General features: G+C 50.2%; 7 protein-coding genes across 7 annotated transcripts; 2 read left to right on the forward strand and 5 right to left on the reverse strand.

The window, feature by feature from the left end:
* Positions 1–37: 37 nt before the first annotated feature.
* BC939DRAFT_448591 (uncharacterized protein) lies at positions 38–3,305 on the reverse strand. The gene is made up of 5 exons (XM_051555257.1): positions 3,157–3,305; positions 2,259–2,875; positions 1,865–1,931; positions 1,247–1,770; positions 38–1,131 (listed from the first exon to the last, which is right to left on the reverse strand). Exons 2-5 carry the CDS (start codon positions 2,839–2,841, stop codon positions 137–139), a joined length of 2,169 nt encoding a protein of 722 aa, XP_051413275.1. The 5' UTR covers positions 2,842–2,875; positions 3,157–3,305; the 3' UTR covers positions 38–136.
* A 17-nt stretch (positions 3,306–3,322) lies between these two features.
* On the reverse strand, positions 3,323–3,838 carry BC939DRAFT_448593 (uncharacterized protein). The gene has a single exon (XM_051555258.1). It carries the CDS (start codon positions 3,758–3,760, stop codon positions 3,440–3,442), a length of 321 nt encoding a protein of 106 aa, XP_051413276.1. The 5' UTR covers positions 3,761–3,838; the 3' UTR covers positions 3,323–3,439.
* A 205-nt stretch (positions 3,839–4,043) lies between these two features.
* On the forward strand, positions 4,044–4,564 carry BC939DRAFT_502293 (uncharacterized protein; the record flags this gene model as incomplete). Its single annotated transcript, XM_051560268.1, has 2 exons — positions 4,044–4,391; positions 4,514–4,564. 2 exons carry the CDS (start codon positions 4,044–4,046, stop codon positions 4,562–4,564), a joined length of 399 nt encoding a protein of 132 aa, XP_051413277.1.
* A 127-nt stretch (positions 4,565–4,691) lies between these two features.
* On the reverse strand, positions 4,692–6,695 carry BC939DRAFT_502294 (uncharacterized protein; the record flags this gene model as incomplete). Its single annotated transcript, XM_051560269.1, has 2 exons — positions 4,692–5,988; positions 6,115–6,695. The coding sequence occupies 2 exons, from the start codon at positions 6,693–6,695 to the stop codon at positions 4,692–4,694; spliced, it is 1,878 nt and encodes a 625-aa protein (XP_051413278.1).
* Positions 6,696–13,267: 6,572 nt separating this feature from the next.
* BC939DRAFT_448605 (uncharacterized protein) lies at positions 13,268–17,046 on the forward strand. The gene is made up of 3 exons (XM_051555259.1): positions 13,268–14,082; positions 14,246–15,150; positions 15,245–17,046. The coding sequence occupies exons 1-3, from the start codon at positions 13,599–13,601 to the stop codon at positions 16,949–16,951; spliced, it is 3,096 nt and encodes a 1,031-aa protein (XP_051413279.1). The 5' UTR covers positions 13,268–13,598; the 3' UTR covers positions 16,952–17,046.
* A 48-nt stretch (positions 17,047–17,094) lies between these two features.
* Positions 17,095–19,698, reverse strand: BC939DRAFT_448607 (acetyl-coenzyme A synthetase). Its single transcript, XM_051555260.1, has 3 exons — positions 19,345–19,698; positions 18,915–19,064; positions 17,095–18,814 (listed from the first exon to the last, which is right to left on the reverse strand). The coding sequence occupies exons 1-3, from the start codon at positions 19,495–19,497 to the stop codon at positions 17,141–17,143; spliced, it is 1,977 nt and encodes a 658-aa protein (XP_051413280.1). The 5' UTR covers positions 19,498–19,698; the 3' UTR covers positions 17,095–17,140.
* Positions 19,699–22,140: 2,442 nt separating this feature from the next.
* BC939DRAFT_383955 (uncharacterized protein) lies at positions 22,141–22,392 on the reverse strand (the record flags this gene model as incomplete). The annotated part of the gene is made up of 1 exon (XM_051551782.1): positions 22,141–22,392. A coding segment is annotated over one exon (252 nt), but the record flags the coding sequence as incomplete, so codon positions are not given.
* Positions 22,393–22,728: the final 336 nt, after the last annotated feature.

Consider the following 22,728-nt stretch of genomic DNA (forward strand, 5'->3'; position numbering starts at 1 on the left):
ACTGTTCTTTCTTTATTTATTCATATTTTTTTTTTTTTTTTTTTTCACAAAAGCGCATTCTGATGCATGTAAATTCAAATGATGTAAGAAATGAAATAAAATACTTTTTTTTTTCTCTTTTTTCTTTTTTTTTTTTTTAGAATTGGCAGAGGGTCGAGATGATTTCTCCGGACTGGAACTCTGCCTCGGCCTTAAGCTCTGTGCGTCCAAAGTACAGCCTCAGTGTAAAGATGACGGGTGTGCCCGGCGCAGCACCGTTCATATGTGGCAACGGAATCGTAAAGTCGCACAACTTTTGGACGCCTGGCGAATCGACAAACTCGGGCTGATCCTCTCCATTGTACACATACAGTGGCGACGACAATGGCTCTGGGTATTTGTGGGTGATGTACTTTTTGCTGATACACTCATCCACGGCAATTGACTGGCCCGGGCGTACAAAGACCGAGAACCCATCCCGAACACGGTACTTGCCGTCCTGCATGTACTTCTTGTCGACGGGATCTCCTGCTTTGTACGGACGCGTAGTGTCGACACCATACCAGCGACGGGCCACACGCGCCTGAATCGGCTGATGGGTCAGTCCATGGTAGACCGCACCACGGACAACGGCCAGATCTGGACGAGGAGGGTAACGGATCAGAGGCACACGGCTCTCGAACTCCTGCTGCACACGTTTGTGGAGATACGGCGACGATCCAAAACCTCCGACCAAGAAGATGGCAGAACACTGTTGTGCCTGGAAGAGCTGTCCGTCGATCAATCCTAGGACCTGGTTGACCACAGGGTCAAACACGAGCTCACGCATCTCCTGTGCCGAAACCGCTAGCAAACCGTCTTCGAGCCTCATATCCAGATCGACCACATTCGCCACAGTCGCAGGCATCGAGATGAATGAGTCCTCGTCTCCATCAAATTGGGGCTTGTGCATATACACGAATTCCTCCATAATCTGGGCCCAGGCCTTGGGCTGGAGGTCATACCGCTGCAGCTTCTGGCGCATGAGCATCGAAAAGTTCTCGTCCAAGAATCCGGATCCGCAGCTTGCACCGGATCCGCGTGTCACCTCCGTGAGAGCCCGTGTTCCACTGCTGTAGTCGACCTGGAACACAATCAAATCGACCGTTCCACCTATAATAGGACACAACATAAACGAGATAAGCATACGCATCGTTAGTACCATTGTCCAGAGATCACACTAACAGATACTGTCAATTTACGACATCGCGTGTAACAGCTCCTTTACCTCCAGCATCACAAATCATGAAGCGATCACCATGACGCAGATTGAACTGCTCGCATTTCTTCTCGCAGTACATGGCTGCAGCCTCAGGTTCAGAAACAAGAAGCAAGCGGTGGGACGGGTCTTGGGGCTGGATAAGGCCCGCCTGGATGGCTGTCTGACGCATGACGCCCTTGGCAGCATCCGTCCACATGGCAGGGACCGTCAAACAGTATTGAATGTGCGACTGATCAAAGACAACGCCTCCAGCACTGTTCTTTGTGATCTCGTTAATAGCATGGGTGTGCATCGCACGAAGATAGTCGCTGATCGCGGCCTGGGGCGTAATGGTCCTGGGCAAAGGAGGTAAATAGGGCGCCAGGTCGTTGTCAAGGAACAGCTTGAACTTTTGCAACAGATCGATGTTACGACTCTGGGGTGTCAGCATCGCCGCCTTGGCAGCATATCCCCAGGAATGCAACTTGTCGTTATCCTTGTTGTATGCGCTGACAGTCGGCACCTTTCCGTACAAGTTGGCTTGGTGAGGCCTATCGCATTCAGCCGTGAACGAATCCTTTCGGTTAGTGGGGAAAAGCCTTCGGTCTTATGCACTCCGCTCAGCGATATTTCGACAGTTCCTACCAAGTGGTCATCTCCAGCACCTCACCGTTGCTCTTGAATGCATAGGCAACCCCCGAAAACGTTGTTCCTGGTTAAAATGTAGGAAACAACAAAGAAAAGAGAGCAATGTTATTCTCGGATTTTTTTTTTCTTTTTTCTTTTTTTCTTCTTTTTTTCTTTTTTTCTTTTTTAGCGCGCTTTGAGCGCGTTATCACACACAGTGCGCTGCCGCGTTGCAATCACTGTAAGACCTCGACATGAAATTGGATTCAGCAACTGTTGGTATTTCAGGAGCCGTTGCATCTCGTGTGGTCTAAGCGATGCCCAGCCGCCGTCTGCTGCTGCAGTTGCTTCCGGGTCCTTCTTCGTCGCCCCTGAATACGCCCTGAAAAAAGGTTCCGTTCAAAAGACTTACCGAAATCGATGGCGACAAGGAGAGGGTATTCACCACCAATGGTGGCGTTGGGTCTGGGCTGAACTTGCGAGACAGGTGCGTTCTGTCCTGGTGGAACCTGGCCAGGATAGGCAGCCTGACCATACTGCCCCTGACCGTATTGCTGTTGCTGCCCCTGAGCTCCCGCGCCGCTAGCAGGGCGGGTGTAGGAAAGAGGCTGGATAGAAACAGTTGCTGGAATGGGTGCTTGCTGTTGTTGCTGCTGTTGTGGCGGCGGCTGATACTGCTGCTGTTGGCCCGGTCCCGGGTATGCTCCATAGGCCTGTTGCTGGTATTGAGGATCAGCCTGAGTACCATAGCCGCCATAACCACCTGCTTGTCCAGCATACGGGTCAGCCTGGCCAGGCTGTCCGTAGTAAGGCTGTTGCTGCTGCTGACCCTGTCCCTGATAATACTGTTGCTGTTGCTGCTGTTGAGGGTACCCGCCATAGGCGGTGGAGGCGGTGGAGGCGGCGGAGGCGGGCTGTCCCCCGTTCTGCTTCTGCATTGCGGCCTGGTAAAGACGTTGCTGCTGGGCGATGTGGGCTGGAACCTGGTCAGACATTCGTTGTTTGGCTACGGGATTGCTTGCTTGCTGTCTTCGATTCCGATGGAGAGCAAGGCAAGAGCAGGGGATGAGATGTAGATTGTGGTTAGCTCGTTGCTGCAGATGTGAGGAAGGGCGTAGGAAAGAGAGGGAGGGAGGACTGGGCTGAGGTGGTGAGGCGGTGGAGAAGGATGAGGGCGGGATGAGGGCGAGATGAGGGCAAGCGTAACCTGGACACATCCATCCACGCACACGCCCTTCTTTCAGCTTAAATTCTCCCCCTGAGGGCACATTAAAGTCAATTACTCCAATTGCTGGACATGTATTATATACCTCGTTTACTAGCTGTTGACGGCGATATGGAGGAGGGAAGACGGGAAGAGAAAGAAGAGGTGGATGGGGTCTGAGGCGCGTTCAGCGGGGAGAGGAGCAAATAAGGGCTGTCGGCGCCCCATGCAGTCCTCGCTCCAGTGCTCAGTACACCACACCAAAGCATACACGGTACATCACTTCGCTTGTATATTAATGGCTGCACGTATTTTTTTTTTCCACAGTGCTCTCCTCCCTCTGCGTCTTTGCGATGGATGGGGCTGCCCACTGCTCTTCCTGTGCTTCCTTAGCGGGATCGCTCTTTTGTGTCTCCGAGACGGGTGCTTGAAAGCGCCGCCGTGTGTTTGTGTTGTTGTTTATTGTCCCTTGAGCTAGACACATCGCCGCACGATACCTCACTGTCCACGGTGCGTCCATGTGTACAGGTACGAGGCAAGGTCTTCTTTTCCGTATTCCGATTGTACATGGTCCCCTCCAAGGCAACGCAGGTCTCCCACGGTTGATGTTTATGAGGACACGCGAAGCCTCTGCCAAGAAGCCGGGAGACCCCGCACAGCGATCTCGGCATAGCCAGTAAGAAAAAGGGAAAAAAAATGCGTTCAGCCATCTATGGACATCGTTGGTTTCCCTGACGACTATTGTGATCTAAACTGAGTCTCTCAACTCCAATGGGCTGGATGCTGCGCCAATCATGTAAATCATGTCACTGCATACTTTCAATTGCACGCCGTCAACAGAATCCATTACGCCTCTCTTCATTATTTCCCCCTCCCCCCCCCCCCCCCACTTCTCACACTCTCTTCACCACACTGTCGTCCATACCATAAACCGATCCCCAAAGCTATCGCACCATCTCGCTCTGATCCGCCTTACTCATACGACTTCCCGCCATGTCCTTCCGCCTCCCAAAGTTCCCCATGCTCACACTCTTCCACAACCCCGCCAGTGATGCCAGCAACCAAGCTCTAAAGCTCCTCCATAAAGCCGCCTTTAGCAACAACTTTGAAATCGATGTCGTCGATTCCAAAACAACTCCGCCCACCCATCAACAGGTCTCTAGCATTGTCGGTTACCTAGGCAAGGGCTCCATCGAGAAGGGTTGCAGAGACATCCTCGCGCCTGATGCCCCCAAGGCTTCCACTGTCGCGGAAGTGCAAAAAATCTTGGACTCTAACCCTGGATACATGATGAAGCCTCTGGTCGTCGACTGGAACAAAGGAAAGGCTATCGTGGCCGTGGTATGTACTGTTTGTCACTATCGACGGCCTCTTTTTTTTTTTTTTTTTGCACCCTGGCATCCTGGTGCAGCTGAAATCCTAATGGCACCCTCTTTACCTTTTGTTCTCGTCATCTCTTGTAGCCCCCTACCAAGGTCAGTGAGATGGTCAAGGATGTGGGAGAATCCGAGTAATCATAGCAGACACATGTCTGTGGAACAAGAACAATAAAGCATCAAGCCGTTTTTTTTTTGTATGTTTTGCATTTATTTGGGGGTATTATTACTATTACAAGGTATGGATGAATATGACGTCTTACAGTTATACAGCATCGAAGATAGCCGCGAAGCTGAAGCCGTATTCTGAAGTCATGTGGACAATCTTCCACTGACCCGCACTCAGCACTTTGGTCATCTCGAACACACCAGGCTCGACTTGAGATAGCCTCTCAGGCATGCCACCATCAGGACCCTGGAGTGCCAATGCTGGCTTGACACCCTTCTCCACATCGAAGACGCGCACGCGGATCACCTGGGGCACGTTCTTCTTGACCTGTGCCGTGATGGGCTCCAGCACCGAGAATGCAAAGCCCTTGACGACATACTGCTGCAACAGAGGCTTGGCCGCCCGTCCAGATCCGTCGTTGATGACCTTGAAGCTCATGCACTGGGGTCCGTTCTTGGTCTGGTCACCACCTGGTGGCCATCCAAAGACACCAAGCTCGCCAGAGCCTGAACTTGGGCACCAGCACTTGATCGCCATGTACACGTACTTGGCGTCCTCGCGCACCCACTGGATCGATGTGGGGACGGCCTGACCCTTCCAGTTTAGACGAGCGACAATCTTGCCGGTCGCTCCATCCGAAGGTCGCTTCTTGAGACGAATCTCGACCTCGACATAGTCGTTCTTAGTGCGCACAACCTGACCGCGGTGTTTACCCGAAAGCTTGATACCCAAAGTCCATGATTCGGGCTTGACTGCAGGAAGTCCGCGGAAGACCCTCTCATCGATTGGTGGATCGAGATACTGCTTCATGGGGTCCTCGGGCCAGTGGGTATAGATCAGACGGTTGGGTCGAAGCAAGAAGAAGAAGGGTCTGAACAGCTTGCGGAAGGACCGTGTTGAAAGGTCACAAACACCCGCTCCCCAGGTCGAGTCGATCAAGAGATATTCGCCGTCGATCTTCACTGCATTCCAAGCGTGAGGGCTTCCCAGGCGTTCATCTCCGACCTGGACATCTACACCTCGGGCAACACCAATGATCTTCTTGACCTTGAGGCCTGCAGGCTCAGCCAGGGCAACGAACAGGTTGGCGTATCCCTCGCAGACAGCCTTGCGGGTGCGAAGGACACCCTCAGGCGATTGATCACCATAGTTTCCTGAGAGGTAGTTGGGCACGTCGTAAGCAATGTTGTTGGCGAGCCATGTGAAGATACAGCGGAGTTGAGAGACTTGGTTGCCAGAGCAGGGCGAGGTCAGGTAGTGGGAGAGACGAGGGATTGAGACGGCCTCAGAGGCGGGGCACGCACGAGCATGCGCATCCTCGCGTGAAAAGTCGATGGCACTAACATCGAGTCGCTGGCCCGAGAAGTTAGGCGCAGTGTAGGGCTGACTCTTCCTAGTATGTTTTAAATACAGAGATGACGATGGGCGGGACAGTAAGATAGGGAAAGAAGGCAGAAGATAGTTAATATGAGATCAGAGGAATATGACATCGAGCTCTAGAACTTAATCCAACACTTACTTGAGAAGTGCAATGGCGTCCTCTGACGACTCGGTATGGCTAACAACCCGCCCATTCTGGGTCGTGGTCGTGCTCGATGATGTGTGATGCTCGACAACTGGCGGTCTGTTCAATGCGGCCTGGCGCATCTTCTCCGCCAACTGATCCACTGGGCCATCGTCGGTCTGATAGCGAGCAACTGGAGCTGGGATCGGGTTCTGGGTTGGCTTTTGGTTGGGCTGAGGCTGCTGCTGGTATTGCGGTTGCTGCTGAACTGGCGAAGGGGTGCGAGAAGGAGACTTCTTGGGATCATCGGTACGGGTGATATGCTTCTTCAAATTCGAAAAGAACCCGCTCTTGCGCTTGGGCTCTGGTTCGAGCTGCTTCTGGGGCTGCGGGCGTCCCTGAGGCTGGGGCTGGCCAGGCTGTGTAGGGAATCGCTGGCCAGCAGCGGGGAGCTGTTGACCGGCTGGGACCTTAGTGGTCGTGGTCGTTGTGATACGTGTGGGCTGGCCGGGCGCAGTAACCGTGGTAACAACGGTTGTCACACCATTGACGGTCGAGGTCTTTGTGGAGGTCTTTGTTCCGGGGATCTGGTTCATGATGAGCGATTAGGAGTGTCCTGTGGTATTACTTGTACTTGTTCTTGTTCTTGTAGGAGTAGTAGCAGGAGTAGTAGTAATGTATAGGTCGTGCAGGTGGTATATAGTAGGGATGGTGTCTAAGTGTTTAGGAGGCGGAGGAAGAGTGCAAGGTGGAAAATGGTAAGTTGTACGAACGATACTTTGTCTTGAATTGGTTGTAGAATTAGAAAAAAAAAAAGTGGGCAAGCCAACCCTTTTATAGTTCTTCAGGACCATGGACCAAGGACCATTGACCAATTGACCATCAAACATGCTCCCTGCTGCGTTGTTGTGCTATTGCTGCACCCATAATACGCAGAAAAGTAAGCAGCGTGCATTCGCAATGGCCCGAGTAATAATGCAACGCGTATGAATAATCGGGCCCAATGTCACAGGACGAGGGCAAGGACAAGGACCAGGGTCTGAATGTGCTGCAACTTTAAAACCAATTTCTAGTACAGAGCCATTTAAACCATGCTACACACGCTCATACACATTCATACACACTCATACACACTCATTCACCCTTGCCACCCTATGGCCCCCCTGCATTCCAAGAGAGTTGTCTGCCAATCATTGAGCAAAGTAAATAGAGAAGTTGGGAGGGAAATATAGGGCTGGTTCACGCTGTCGGGCATATCATAAACTCACACCTCTTGAACAGTGGGTCATTTCCTCCTAGACCAAATGAGGGCCTGTTCCCGCACGCTCTAAGTCCTCATTGCATTGATGCATCCTTCTTTTCATATGTCCGGCATGATTATTATTTTCAATTAAAAGTTGGTAATGCAAACTTCCAATTGCCAATTGCCCAAAAGAATATTACGAACAAAGCGCTGTGTGTGTGAGGCTGCGGTCGATCGGGGAGTAATATAAAACTGCAGGAGGACACTAGACGTTCAGGCAAATGAATCCTATCCCGCGCGTTATGTTGCATGGATATGCTTTATGCTTACTCTGGGATTAATGAGGGTGGCCTGGCAGAGTCAAAAACGGAGGTGAGCGCGTGTAAAATATGAGGAGAAGGAGGAGGATGTGAGCCGTGTTTGAGGAGATGTAGGTGGTGGGCTAGGGAGGAGGACTAGTACGAGGAAGAGGAAGTGGTAGGTGGACTGTCGGGTGAAGAGAACAAAGCGAAGATGAGCCAGCGTTATATAAGCGAGACCACGGTGCGAGCACAGATTCGGATGGTCAAGTCGAGTCGAGTGGTAGCGAATGAGGGGATTGTGATGGGATGGAAGATGGAATGAATTCCCTTTCCCTTTCGGCTCTTGGACATATGGACCCGTGTATGTATGCATGTATGGGATACATATTCAGATTCAGGCACATTCAAGAAGAAGCGCACAATTGCCGTGTCTTTTTTTTTTTTGCAAGGCATACCCATCTCCTGTGTTTTTCTCCCTCAGCCAGCACATGAGGTATCTTTAGTAGTCTATCCACTCATTTTTTGAGTTCCTGAATGTAATCCATCTCTTTTCTACATTTGTCGCCCACGCCTGCTCTGTATCCCGAAAAGAAAGAACTAAACTATCAATCTATTGCCGCTCTTTTTTTTGTGCAACATGCCTGTGGTAAATCAAAGGGGGAGGGGGGGAGGGGGGGAGAGAAGAGATGACAGGGAGAAACAGTGCATCAGCAGGCAAACAATGCAGCCTGCGGTCGGCATAATCGAGCTTGTCAGGCATGACTTTCTATTCCTTCTTTACTAACTAAGCATAGACATCCCAGCATTTACCATGGCCTACCAGGGCAAGCTATGCTTTACATGCTTATCCCGATTCACAAGGCCATTGACTAGTCCGTTGTTAAGCAACCAAAGAAAACATTTGCTAGTCTAGTTAACAAGGCTGACGCTCCATGATTGCGTGAAAAAGACAGGATGGCGGCCATCCTTGCTCGCCATAAAACGCTGAGAAAAGCAACTGCATCAATGTGAGCTTTGTCGCAAAAAAAAAAAATTCTTCCTCCATTGTTCTTATTCTTACAAATGTTTATTTTGCGATTGCGATTTCGTTGGAACACATTCGTTTCTTTGGTATGTGTGTGCACGCCCTTTTTTTTTTTTTTTTGGTCTCATGATGGATATCAATGTTGAAGATCTTCTCCTGAACCTGCCCTTTTTTTTTGTCCGCAACAACGTGGACGAAGTCAAAATGCGCGTAAGAAATCAGATGTTCAAAGCGAATGGGTATATTGTTCAACTGAATTCCAAACAAAACGAGGCGGACAAAAAAAATAGCATCGCCCGCAACAACGCCAAAGAAAAAAAAAAGAAAAAGAAAACTTGCTAACGCATTAGAAGTGCCTCTCCGCGGATTTGCTCAGATAGACACAAAGCATCGAGTTCCTTCACCTGGATCTGTTTGTGGTGCATTGCGACCAACAGTATTTCCGAGCTATGCTGGACACTGCACTCTTCCCGAGAAATTGTGTGATTACCACATTTGGACTAGCATCCCCAATAGACCGGGAACATGGAAGTGTAGAAAATATATACGCGCCTTCTAGAGAATGCGAGTCCTCCTCCTAGGCTTGGCCTTTCTGGCTCCCTCTACGAGTCATTAGGTCAGCACGCCAAAATGGCGGGCCCACCAAGAGCAGTTCCAGTTATCAACAAGAACTAAACGCAAACATGAGCGCGCCATGTTTTTGTACTCCCACGAGCTATACAACAACGTGCTCGAATATCGCACCATAGGTTGACCTTCTTCTTTGGCAAATAAAGAAAGAGGGATAGAAGCCTCAACAACGGAGCTGTAACTTTTTTTTTGCTTGTTGTCGTGGTTTGTTGTCTGCCACTGTTACGATGCTTAAGTATCGAGCCTGGCCCTCTTTTTTTTTTGAGTTCCAGAGGAAGTAACTCATTGCCACGCCTGACTCTCTGTACTCGCTTCAAACTTGATGATCAGCACATCTAGCGAATGGGTTTTTTTATGGATTTATCCGCGGGATCGTTGCGCATGGTTATGGTAGGTCCCTGGCTCAGCATGTACCTTGCGCCCTCGAAAAATGTTCCATAATGAAACGGCATGGACCATTTCATATAAGAGCATCGTCCAAAAAACTCTTGAAAGGATCAATGGCTCTTCGACGCTATGTTGACCATTTTCATAGGTCCAACTAACTGCAGTGCATGGTTATTAGTGTCGCGGGAAATAACCTATCGAAAGTCGGCAACATGCTACTATATTTGCTTGACCTCTTTGCTTCTAGAGTTAAACTACTCTCCTGCATATCGGCATTCGGCCACAGTCAGGAACAACGAGAAAAAAAAAACTGGGATGTGCTATACTTGTAAAAGATATGATGAGCCCTGTAAACATACATACACATACCGTATCATAGTGCTGACGAGATCTCTACCGAGTCCCATGTAAAAGCGAATAGTCAAGCAGCACGACAGAGAGATTGCAACAAGGACAGAAAAGCGTCCACTTGTGAGGATCAAGAGCACGTAGGAAGGATAGAAAGAAAAGAAACTGAGACGCAATACATATTAAAGAAATATGGATGTAAGCAACAGTGAATAATATAAACCGAGGCTCTTGATCATAGAGAGCACTTGGCAGGACCACTGGTCTAGGGACCTCGTTTTTCAAGGGCACGTCGTCATCAGGGTCAAATTTACTGCTTCGACCCTGCAATGAACTCAGAAGCGATTCTCATTGCAGGGCCTTGTCCTCTTTATCTTCTTCCATGGTTGTGATCCTGCAATGACTGGTTTGTGCAGCAAATCCGTAATCTTTCTTTCACATTCACATCAAAAGTAAGTCTGGCATAGAGTTCAAAAGTGGCAACCCGCAGGATTTCACCCTTTTGACCCTTTGCGTAAGAGAGGTTATGCAGGAATTCTCTTTCAAAGGGACATACCGAGATAAGTGATCTACCCCTGTATTAAGCCCGCTGTGTACGGGCCAAACCTATTACAGTCGGGGATTACTTTTGGAACGCAATGCGTCCTGCCATTGAGGTCGGGGATTACTATGCATATCAAGTCGCAGAGGAACTGACATTTCGTAGGCATGGACATGAGGGCGCTGCATTTCTATGAAACGATCGAAGGATGCCACTGAAGCATTTGTTCCTTCACGAGGATACCGATCCTACTTGTCCAATGCCTCTCTACTCTACCGTGCAGTACATGATTACCAGCGATTCCCCAAGCATGTGCGGGAACGAGGACATGGATCAATATGAGAGCAAGGCAAGTTGGAAACGCCAACTGGCTATGGGACAGTTCATGTATTATCCTGCGCTCCTGCTTGCGCGCCTTGGACCCAACTAACCTTGTCTGCCTTTCTTTCCTTTGCGAACCGTGGGGATTTACAGTATAGTGCACTACTGGGCAAAACGTTCTATCGCAATGGAAGCGAGGTAGCCCTTGCTTGAGACAAAGTCCCGGATGAAATGAGATGCCAGCTTTTTCCATCCTCTTTTGTTCATTTTCCATCAGATAAGATCGAGGGGACCTTTTTATCTTTGCTGGACCATGTTGGTGCTCAAATTTCCCCACATTTTTCTTAAGCCATTTTGGCCCCCATTTGACCCCACACTCGCGTGGCACCTTTCCGAGCTGTTCTCGTAAAATTTCCCCGTATATTAGATTCCCCGCATTTTTTCTTCTTCTGCTGTTGTATATGTGTCCGATGCAAGGATGTGTGGTCTTTTGCTTAGCTATAGTCTCTGCTTGGCTGAGGACCCTGTGATAAAGATTCCTTCCGGATGCATTCAATTGGTCGATGCTCACGTTCCAAGGTGCTTCCAAAACTACCCGAGTGTACGCTTCTTCCTGGTACCGCCGTCAAGGCGTTCATTGCTACAGTCATTGTGGAGAGACCCTTAAAATGCGCTAATCTGGACCCTGGAACGATCAAGGTCCGTGTGATCAAGGCGATGCCTGAACCGGATCGGAAGCCGAGATGAATCCGAGATGCCTCCTAACCCTTGGCTATGGCGCGCGATGAGCCACAGCAAGATATTTAATCCGAGAACTTCTTCGGTGGATGCCACAAAAGCTAAAGGAAACTGCGATCATGAAAAGACTCTCCAATCAGGTTTGGTTGGTCACAAGAACCGAGGATTTATGAACCCCGACTGGGTATAATTGAGAAACGAAACATGAAGAGTTGCTTGTGCCAGTAATTGCTCGAACAAGACGTTCTGGTTCGTCTACCAAGAGATATGGAGTAAGTTCTTGACGTTTATGCAGCCAAATGGGATGATGAGCGCTCGTATATAATTGATGTAAGAGACGGGCACATGCGATCCTTTTGATATCTCGAAAGAAAGGACCTGAGCAACATTCGCATGGTCTATCAGGCCAGAGGTATAAAAAATGGATAACTGGCTCCAAGGGAACTTCCGTGGTGAGCCGGAGCAAGGGGAGACTTCGGGATATCAATGGTTACAGCTTTGTACTGCGGTGATAGCACTTTCCCCATTTCTCCCGAGTTTGCAACAGGACGACTTTGTATATCCCCTGCTGTATGCAGTGTTTCCCCAGTTTCTGCCATATTGCGAAAGATGCTCAGTGGCGGGATGCGGGGTTCGGGACTATGAGGGCCAACCCCAGTTTTTTTGGAGGGTCGCCACTTCGCTCTTCCGAAGGACCACGAGGGCGTAGTACAACATTGTTGGCTTGCATTCTTGCGCTCCTACTCACAGCCAATTGCTGATGTGGTGAATGACCCCAAGGCAAATCGCCCAATGGCCTCTTGTTCGGAACAAACTCCTTGTAGACTTTGCAAACCACCTCTGCATCCTGCAACGTTGCCAAAGAAGGTGCGCAAGGCGGGCCGTTAAACCTTGGCCCGAAAGAAAGTTTGCTGACGATCTGATCCCTAAGTCACTGACATACTCATGACTAACCACTTTGCCGACCTCGAAGGGTTCTCACGATGCTGCCTGAACGCGCCTTTGTCGGTGAATAGGGCGCCAGCTTGGCTGTCAAAGGGGGGCAGCATTCATACAAGGATTATAAGAAGAAACTAATGTGATGCTGTGAATACATATTCTTCTGCTCCCCCTTTCATCCCTATAATCTTCCGGAGGAGACATCTTCCTACGATCGTTGCATGCCCTGATCTTGCGCAAACAGATGAAGATTCATTCAGAACAGACTACTGCGATCCTGCCTGGTTGGTGATGTTGCCAGTGAAGGAGGTTTCTTTCTCTTATGCTTATTGAGTTTGAGCACATACGGCTCAGTGGTTTGAACTCTGTTCTCCTCTCCTTCTCTCAACTCCTTAACACTGTAAGAAAGAGTGGGAAAGTGCACACGAAAGAAGATGAGGATGCCTAGGATGGACAATAGAGACAACGGTGTGCGGCAGTTGTTGTCTCTTTACTCTTTGTTTCTTGCTGTCTCCCCTCTTTTGTCTTTGTTCATCCCTTCGACGATTCGAATCAGTTTTCGTTGGAACCAACAGCCGAATCCCCTGTCCTCGTCAAAAAACTCATCTACACCCAACCCAGAGGCAGACTCATCTTCTCATCATTCCTTTACTTGTGCGGAATAGATCCTCCTTCCCCCGCACGCCGCTTTTTTTTTTTTTTTTTATTATATCCCATCTCACTGCAGCCTTAATTTTTCTGCAACGGCAGAATTTTCAGGCACACCCATTCCCACTCTTGAACACCCCTCACATCCAGGTCAATTGAACCACTCTCTTAACTCTTGCCATCCTCCCAGCACAGCATTTCGACGCCGCATCGACGCCGCATCACCTGGAGATCTTCTCCAGCCCTACCTTAACCCTTTTTCTCTCTCGCGGATCATCACTATTGATCAAGAAGAAAGCTACACCCTCATTCTCTTCTTGATACATCTCCCTTCAATTAAATCAACCTAACCCTACCAGGCAATACCTCGTCTTCAATATGACATTCTCAGGTCTTCCCAGTCTTCGCGACCCAAAACAGAGCCACAAGAACTCGGCCTCATCAGCATCACCTACCTCCACCTCCTCCTCAGCAGCTTCCTCCCCCACAAAGTCACCTCAATCTGATCAGCAATATGCCGTTTCTAATGCTCCAGACAACATTAATCCTCCATCCAGTCCCACATCCATGCCAGGTGTGAATGCGAACGCAGAACCTATGGTATCAACCCTGATTGAAAAATCCTGTGAGGAGCTGGTGCAAGCCAGCATTGGCAGCGCTAGCAGCTTCAATATGGATATGTCATCAAGTCCATCTTCGCCGACGATCATTCAAACAGAGTCGAGACAGCAGCAGCAGATCCAACTACCAACCCCACCGGTACTTTCAGCCATGGCCACCGCCGCAACCAAGAAGAAAAGCCCCCAGAGCCTCAGTCCAATACACAGTGCTGCATACCGCAAACGGTTGAATGTTAATCAAGGTGTGTAATAAGTGATCTCTCTCTCGACTGTTCTTTTTGGTTTGCCCCCGGAAATTTTCCTGTGAACCTTATATCGGGTGCCATTATCATCGTCATTAATCGTCGCCACCAAATAAGGTCCGCTCTCAAGAATTACTAACCAAAACCGGTTTCACTCAATTAGTCTGCGACTGGTGCCGGTACCGCAAGATCCGCTGTGATCGTGAGTCCCCATGTAACTCGTGTCAACACTCCAAGCGAGAGTGCATCCGCACCCCACCCTCAGTCTTGCTCAACAACATGAAGAGTAATAGTGCCACCGATGACGCCGAACCATCCAGCCCTGGAAAGACGAAACGGAGTCGCGCAGATAACAAGGATGGTCGATTCCCTCGAGCCAGCAAATCGTATCGCGGCAGCAGTATCAGCTCTTATCACAGCTCCTCGTATACATCACACTCCTCGGATGAAAACGACAACGACGCCGATGATGAGGATGGATCGGTTGCCAGTGGCGTAAGAGCCGGAGAGTCGTCGGTCTCTCCGGCAGTCAACTCACTGACCTTGGCTGGCTTGGGTCTGGGTCTGGATACGAGTCAACGCGGCAACGAACTTCAACTGGGCAGCCTGCCCTTGTCGTTCTCAACAGGCGTACTGTCGCCAGGAAATTCAATGTCGGGTCAAGCAAGTCTACAGGATCAGGAGCACTTAGAGCGTATGAGGCGAATCGAGATGTTGCTGAGCAGTGTCATCCCGGGCGCGGCAGAGTTTATTGCACAAGGCACAACAAGTTCCCAGCTACATCAACAAAAACAAAAACAACAACAACAGTCCTCCTTGGCCTCTTCGAGCGCAGGTCTACTATTGCTCCAAAAAGAAGGCGAATCCTCAGAACAACACCAACAGCAGGTATTTGGACCAGCTTCGGACCATATCGAGCGAATGAAGCGCATTGAGCTGCTGCTGGGTACTCTGCAGGATCAACCCCTCGCCATGGCCCTCATGTCCCAGTCCCGAGGGGGCTCCTCGCAGGGAACCAGCGCCGACGTTTCTGATAGCAACATCAAATCGCAAAAGAAACTGTCCAAGGTAAAGAATGAGCACCACATTAGATTGCAAACCATTTGTATGTTGAACATACGCTGACCCTGATATCATTCATGTTCTACATTAATGCATAAAGGAATTGAAAAAGCAAAACAAGAGGGAGGCAAAGAAGGTCAGCAGTAATGGGCAGATGGTAAAGCGACCCCATGTGGCAGCAGGGTTCGCCGGTCAAAAACCACCACCTAAGCTACCACAGGCGATCGCAGAAGCCGCTCAGAAGAAGCAAGGCGTACGAAAGAAACGCGCCTCTACTGTTACCGCTCGGGCTACTACAGCGAATACCAACGCAACCTCAACTTCAAGCTCGGTTACGGAGAATACTGGAAAGGTGTCTGCACATCCTACAGCTGATGTTTCTATGCCATCCAGCCGAGACAAAATGGCGTCCCTTTCACCAAGCGCATCCTTCGAAATCCTTCAGGATATCGATAGTCAATCGAAGACAGGTCGGATGCAGGGGCAGCACCAGGCTTTGGTGATGCCACAACCAGCACAACAGCATCTTCAGATGGCCTCACGCGGAGAGACAGCTTCCTATCAACAGCAACAGCAGCGTACAACTTCTGCAATCCATCCTTTTCAGCAGTATCATCAGTTTTCGAGCTCCAGCTTTGGCTCTATGGCCATCCCCCTGTCGAACTCGATGCCTTCGTATGGATCACTTGTTGTCCCTGCATCCTCTTCACCATCGTCTTCTGCCAGCTCCTCTCCTCGTACATCAAGAGCTGAAACAGTATCCATTGACGGGTCTGTACAGGACAACATGAGCATCTCAGCTGCATCAATCGATACTGCTGGATCTGTGGACAACATGACCTTCCCGGGGTCGCACTCTCACCTGCAGAATCATGGTACCCATCTACAGCTGTCGTATTCTCAAGCGGCAGCGCAACTCTCAGGCAGCCTTCAGCTGGGATTCGACTTTTCGTCTTCAGAAGCGGCGCTCCAACAATCCAGAGACCCACAGGTCCATCCTTTTTCTGACCACACAGTCAACCAACAGCAGCAAGCCGTTCATATAAGCCAGAGCGGTTTTGATGACTTGGGACTGGACATGAGCGAGTCGTTGGAGTCGTTGATGAAGAAAAACATGGGCTCCTATGAGGGACTTGTCAACTTTGCAGACCAAGCCGCTGCAGCACAGATTCTCAATCCTCCTTTGTTCAACGGATCTCCAGTTGCCCAGTGTGGGTTCTTCCAGCAGCAGCAGCAGCAGCAGCAGCAAGCTCAACAGCGCTTCCAGGGACTTGACAGCATTGCAACTCAACAAAATCAGACCCAGTTGGCATTCCAGGACGTATCCCGCTCGATGTGGATCCCCAGCCATTCTGGTTCCTTCACCGTCCCTGCTGACCCACAGTTCTCATGGCCACATCAAGGCCGACAGCAACCTCATCAGTCTTCCCAAAGCATCAATATCAGTGTGGGTGATTCTCCACAGCCGGAGATGGAACTAGACCTAGATCTTGAGGACCACGGCACTACTGCGACTGACGAGCAGCAGCGCCAGTTGAACGCACACGCTTTGTTCCAGCAACAGCACCAACAGCAAATGCAGCAAATGCGCAAGAACTCGTTAGTGGCGCAACACCATTCTCTCCAGCAGCACCGAGCCTCAATCCAGATCCAGCACCAGCACCAGCAGACGTTTTATATCCCACAGATGCAGGACGACGATGATGAGGACCAAATGCAGACTATGTACGATAACAACAGGTCCAACCACGGCAGTAACAGCAATGAGACCACTTCATCTAATCCCTCTGCTTCCTTTGACGCGTGAGGTAACAAATTATTAGACTATCTATCCTGTATTATAACCCACTTGTTACATATCTCTCTACTCCTCCTTACGCTGCAATAAAACAGTGGTCCGGATACCTTTTGAGCACCGGACGATGTGATATTTATTTAGCATTTACAAATACGCTTTTTTATTTTGTTTTATTTTATTTTTTTGTTAAAGTTAATCTTACGCCCTGGCAACACGCGCAATCAGAATATCGACAATAGTCGGATCCGCAAGTGTCGAGATATCTCCCAAGGAGTCGGTCTCGCCCGCAACAATTTTTCTTAGGACCCTGCGCATCAGTTTTCCAGACCGTGTCTTTGGCAGGTCCTCGACCAGATAAATCCTCTTTGGTGCCGCGAAGGGCCCAATGACCTTACGAACCTGCATCATAAGCTCCTTGCCCAGGCCCCCAGCATGATGGTTCAAGCCCGGCTTGAGACATACGAACGCATGGATGCACTGACCCGTCACCTCGTCGTCCGCACCAATAACGGCTGTCTCGGCCACGGCATGATGCATGATCAGCGCAGACTCGATCTCGGCAGTTGACAGGCGATGGCCCGAGACGTTGATCACATCATCGACACGTCCACAGATCCAGATATACCCGTCCTTATCACGCGTTGCGCCGTCGCCGGTGAAGTAGTATCCCGGGTAGGGCCTCAGGTACGTCTCCAGGAATCGTTGGTGGTCACCATAGATTGTACGGGCAATTGAGGGCCAGGCACGCTTGATCGCCAACACGCCCGTCACATCGTTGCCAATCAGTTCCTTGCCGCTGGCGGGATCCAAGATCGCAAGGTCAATACCAAAGAACGGCAGGGTCGCCGATCCGGCCTTGGTCGGGATAGCGCCAGGTAAGGGTGTGATAACGTGCGAACCGGTCTCGGTCTGCCAGTAGGTGTCGACGATCGCGCAGCGGCCCTTTCCGATCTTTTCGTTGTACCAGTGCCAGGCCTCTGGGTTGATGGGTTCACCGACCGTGCCAAGGACACGAAGACTCGACAGATTGTGGCCCTCGACCCATTCGTCGCCCAACCGACGGAGGGCCCGAATAGCGGTCGGGGCTGTGTAGAACTGGGTGACTTTGTGCTTCGCAATCAGTTCCCAGTAGCGAGAGGGCGTTGGGTAGGTCGGGATGGACTCGAACAAGACCGTTGTCGCGCCCAGAGCCAAGGGACCGTAGACAATATAGGTGTGTCCAGTGATCCAGCCTACATCCGCCATGCAGGCAAAAATATCACCTGGATGGTAATCAAAGACATATTTGACGGTCGCGATCGCTCCAAGGAGGTATCCCGCAGTAGTGTGCATCACGCCCTTGGGCTTGCCCGTCGATCCTGAGGTGTATAGCAGGAACATGGGGTCCTCCGAATTCATCATTTCCGCTGGTATGTAACTCGGTTGCCTTGAAACTTCGTCTCCCCACCAGTAATCACGTCCGGCTTTCATGGGAACATCGGCGCCTGTGCGCTGAGAGACAATGACAGTCTCGACGGACGGACAAGCTTTAAGGGCTTCGTCAACGATCTTCTTGGTGTCGACGGTCTTGCCACCGCGCTTGCCCTGGTCGGCTGTGAGGACCAGGCGCGATTTGGCGTCGAGAACACGGTCCCTGAGAGCCTCGGACGAAAAGCCCGCAAAGACGACGGAGTGGAGAGCACCGATGCGCGTGCAGGCCAGGAGAGCGATGACTGCCTCGGGTATCATGGGCATGTAGATCGCGACGGTGTCGCCCTTCCGGATGCCGCGGGCACGCAGGGCCCCAGCAAGTTGGCTGACTTGACGGAGAAGCTGACCGTAGGTGATATGTTCAACTTGATTGGGTTCATCGGCATCGTAGATGATAGCGACCTAGATATTGGATCCCGATTGTGTTCATGCTTGTATTAGTTTCGTCGAGGCGCTGTTGTTGACGAACGGATGAATGTGGAGAAATTAGAGAGCTCCCAACCTTATCTGGAGTAGTGAGCGCATGCCGATCGACGCAGTTGTAGGAGGCGTTCAGTTGGCCGTCCAGGAACCAGGCCGTGTCACCGTACTTGAGACCGCCGTGACGGACGGTATGGAACGGCTTGAACCAGGTCAACAGCTCGGTGGCCAGCTACATTTCATAGAAGAAAAAATTTAGCAGATGTTCAAGACGCCGGATGGATTGACCCAATGCTTCATTTTCTTCGATCTTGTTACGTCGAAGAATCCTAGCGCACACTTTTTTTTTTCTCTCACACTTTCTTTGGGTTTGATATCCCAAAAAGTCTGCTCGCATACACATCCTGTTTAAGAAGACAACGCCATTGACTCATCTGCCGGCGCTTTTATACCAAACGAAAGTACATAGTCCGCATCTAATGTTGTTTATCTTCTTCTGGAGTATGATGTACCTTGCCAAAGAATTGGTCGGGCTCCTCGATACTCTGTCGGTACATCTCACGATACTGCTTCATCGAGGAGATGTATGGCTCCGGACACTGTGCAGGATCCAGCAGTCGCGCGGGGACCGGAAAGAGTACATCGTCAATCTGATCTTCTGCCATAGTTCTACTGTTCAGACAGGCAGTGTGTTATAAGAAAGAAAAAAAAGGCCTACCGACAAAAATGCCGAAGCGGAGATAGAAACAATGATTAAAGTTTAACAAGAAACACAGGGTCCGGGGTACCACACTTGACGCGTAGAAACGATGGCGGTTCATCGCCATTAGGACGAGGCTTTACCCAGTAGGAATGACAAAAAAAAAAAAAAAAAAACGAATGAACGAATGAACGAACGAACGACCGAATGAATGAATTGAATGAGAGATGAAAACAGGATGGAGAAGGGCGGTTGGTGGGGAAGCATATATAGCCTATAGAGCTCTTTTGATGTGGGAAAAATCGGAAAAATCGAGACGACGATACCCCACTGGAAATAGACCAACCTTCTTTAGACCTGAAGAGCTAGCGCGCTGCAACCTGGAAAAAAGAGCCCGCTTCTCTCGAAAGTCTACATTTTGATGGCACACCTTCACTGTTCATTGTTCCGACTTCTGTGTCCCTGAGAGGAGATACATCAGCTAGCGAAGTCCAAACGCTGTACAAGTGTTGTTGCTGCCCTCTTCCTATCCCGTCTATGCGCACACCAGGGCTTACCTTATTTAAATTGCTGTTCCCAATCATTAGCTCCGTTAAACACTGTCGGATAATGGCGGCGGAGGGAACTCTTTGCACGAGCAATAAAACATGGAGGACGCATAGTGTAGTGCCCGAACAACCCTCCACAAATTCAACGCTCACCATCTTTCCAGCTCATCGCAATTTCCTATCTCAGCCCACTTACCCCTCTCGGCTTGGGGCAGGGTTTTGGTGTGTTGGTTATTTGTTGAGGTTTTTTTTTTTTTTTTTTTTTTTTTTTTTGGTGACTAAAGATAAAACTCGGCCATCCAGCGCAGGATCTTCATGGCTCATGACAAAACCGATCTTCGATAAGTTTTTTATCGTGTTCGAGTCACCCTGTCTTGCCTTGTGCTCCACGCGACCATACGTTACAACACACCGTGCGTGTTACACACATGTATTTAATAAATCTATGATCTATGTATTATGGCGGGTTTTATTATTGTGGGGTGTGGGGGAGCACTTTCAAGTCTATTACAATCAAAAAAAATCAAAAAAACGATGCGGGCGATAACAGTGGTATAAAAAAAAAACTAGATGAAGAAAGTCCAAGGAGGACCAGGAGAATAAGAGTAAAAAAACAAGGCCTAGTGTGAAGCGTGTCAAGGTAACAGATGGACCATCAGACAGTAGCCCTCAGGAAGGGAAGGGCGAGTATATGTACATACACGACGATGGCGATGTCAAGGTGGTAGTGCCCGTGACGGAAGCGGTACTTGTAGTCCCTGGAATGTACAACCTACTCATGCCTTGGCTTTATACCGTCTGCGCCGGACGCTGCTGCTTCAATTGGAACTTGGCCATTGACCGTTGGTGTGCCTTGACTAGAAAGTCATAAAAAAGATAATTTTAAATATTGAGTCACTTACTTCCGCTTGATAATAGAAAGACAAGGGAAAAAAAAGAAAAAGGAGAAGATAAAAGAAAACATTGCTGCGTATACCTTGAGCAACCGACAAGGAGTCATTTAGACCAGACGCCGATAACGATGACGATGACATGGACGATATCAGCGGGTGTGGTGGCAATGCCGCAGACGTCGATGTCGGCAGTGACGTGTAGGTCGCATGGTGGAGCATCTGTGGGCTCGCCATCTTGGACTCATATGAGGCGTGATGATATGGCTGGGGGTGATGGAGATGCGAGCTGTCCTCGTTTGATGGTGGTGAGGGCGAGTAGTGTAGGTCGGAATCGACATTATGCATGCTGTGCGAGAATTGAAGGCTCTTCAGATCTGTATCGGAGTGGTACCCCGGGTGGTGGAGCGAGTCCGCCGACTGCAGGGAAGAGTACGAGCTGGGTGTCAACGACTCTTGCGGCATTGCCTGGCTCATAGGACCGGGCTGGCCCTGCTGCTGCTGCTGCTGCTGCTGCTGCTGCTGCTGCTGCTGTTGCTGCAGGCTAGATTGGTCAGCAGAGAAACCCGATGGCATGACTGGCATGAAGTGGGTCGAGATCGAGGATGGAAAGAAATGATCGTATTGTGCCATAGGAGACGCGCGCGGGGATTCGCCGTTTGGGTTCGAGCCTGGGAGGGCAGATTCGGAGCTGCTTTCGTCTGAGTACCTATGGATGTCACCGGGTGCAACGGACTTGAGATCCAGGCGGATTGTGTCGAACCGTGGCACCATGCTGTTCATGTGGTCGAGGTGATCTAGCGAGTACATTGAACCACTTCCGAACGAGTAGTTGGAATGACCCATCATATCGAATGAATCGTCGTCGTTGATCGAAGACGAGGTTCCCATGGCAGACGAGGATCGGCCCGTCAGGGTTCCATTAGGAGACACTGGAGGAGAGTTGTCGCGACCGTGCTCGGACGCGTCCTGGCTCATTGACGTGGAGCTATGGCTGCTCGGGAGATGAAGCGAAGAGTGAGGCATAAACCCTGCAAGACCATTAGGGGTGTTCTGATCTGTAGACGAGGATGGGGCCTGAGGTGAATCCTGGGATTCTTGTTTGATGCTCATGTTGCTGCTGCCATTCTCCAACCCGCGGCTATCGTAGCGACGATGCGCGAGTGCCTTCTTGGAGTGGGTTCGAAGATGGGCCGAAAAGTTATCCGATCGACTGAACGACTTGTTACATCCTGCAAATTCGCATTGGAATGGGCGCTCCTTTGTATGCACCAACATGTGTCTCTTCAGATGCTCGTAGCGCTTGAAGCTCCATTCGCAGCTTGGGAACTTGCATGGATGCTTGTTGTTAGACCCGCTTCCCGTAGAGGAAACAGAAGTTGTGGAGCAGATCGAGTTATTACGCTTCACTTTGGTGCTGTTTCCTCGGATAGCCCCAGTAGTGGAATGGACCTGACCAGCCCCAGAGTGTCCGTTGCCAATGGGGTTTCCAGACATGAAATTTTCCGGCATGGGAGAAGGACAGTTGGGTGAGTTGGCTGACGGCATGACCTGGCTCAACGCATGTTGCTGCATATGAAGCTGCTGTTGCTGCTGCTGTTGTTGAAGCATATGTTGCTGAGAGAATTGTGTTCGATAGTAGTGCATGGTCGCCGGGTCTAGATGCCCGGCATCCAGGTGATGGAGAACCGGAGGCGCAATCCCGAGGACGCCATTCATTGAGCCAGGCATCATTGAAGGCGAGGAGGAGAGCGAGGA

The sequence above is a fragment of the Gamsiella multidivaricata genome (assembly GCF_025024155.1).
Source record: "Gamsiella multidivaricata strain RSA 2152 chromosome Unknown BC939scaffold_25, whole genome shotgun sequence".
In the NCBI taxonomy this organism is placed as follows: domain Eukaryota; kingdom Fungi; phylum Mortierellomycota; class Mortierellomycetes; order Mortierellales; family Mortierellaceae; genus Gamsiella; species Gamsiella multidivaricata.

Excerpts from the sequence above, each read along its gene's own strand:
- BC939DRAFT_448607 (XM_051555260.1), bottom strand. The coding sequence starts at position 19,497 with ATGGCAGAAGATCAGATTGACGATGTACTCTTTCCGGTCCCCGCGCGA. Across the intron at positions 19,065-19,344 it reads CCGACCAATTCTTTGGCAAG|CTGGCCACCGAGCTGTTGAC; the intron begins GTACATCATACT and ends TATGAAATGTAG. Across the intron at positions 18,815-18,914 it reads CGCTCACTACTCCAGATAAG|GTCGCTATCATCTACGATGC; the intron begins GTTGGGAGCTCT and ends TCCAATATCTAG.
- BC939DRAFT_448605 (XM_051555259.1), top strand. The coding sequence starts at position 13,599 with ATGACATTCTCAGGTCTTCCCAGTCTTCGCGACCCAAAACAGAGCCAC. Across the intron at positions 14,083-14,245 it reads ACGGTTGAATGTTAATCAAG|TCTGCGACTGGTGCCGGTAC; the intron begins GTGTGTAATAAG and ends TCACTCAATTAG. Across the intron at positions 15,151-15,244 it reads CGCAAAAGAAACTGTCCAAG|GAATTGAAAAAGCAAAACAA; the intron begins GTAAAGAATGAG and ends TAATGCATAAAG.
- BC939DRAFT_448593 (XM_051555258.1), bottom strand. The coding sequence starts at position 3,760 with ATGGCTGAACGCATTTTTTTTCCCTTTTTCTTACTGGCTATGCCGAGA.
- BC939DRAFT_448591 (XM_051555257.1), bottom strand. The coding sequence starts at position 2,841 with ATGTCTGACCAGGTTCCAGCCCACATCGCCCAGCAGCAACGTCTTTAC. Across the intron at positions 1,932-2,258 it reads CCTTGTCGCCATCGATTTCG|GAACAACGTTTTCGGGGGTT; the intron begins GTAAGTCTTTTG and ends CATTTTAACCAG. Across the intron at positions 1,771-1,864 it reads GTGCTGGAGATGACCACTTG|GCCTCACCAAGCCAACTTGT; the intron begins GTAGGAACTGTC and ends TGAATGCGATAG.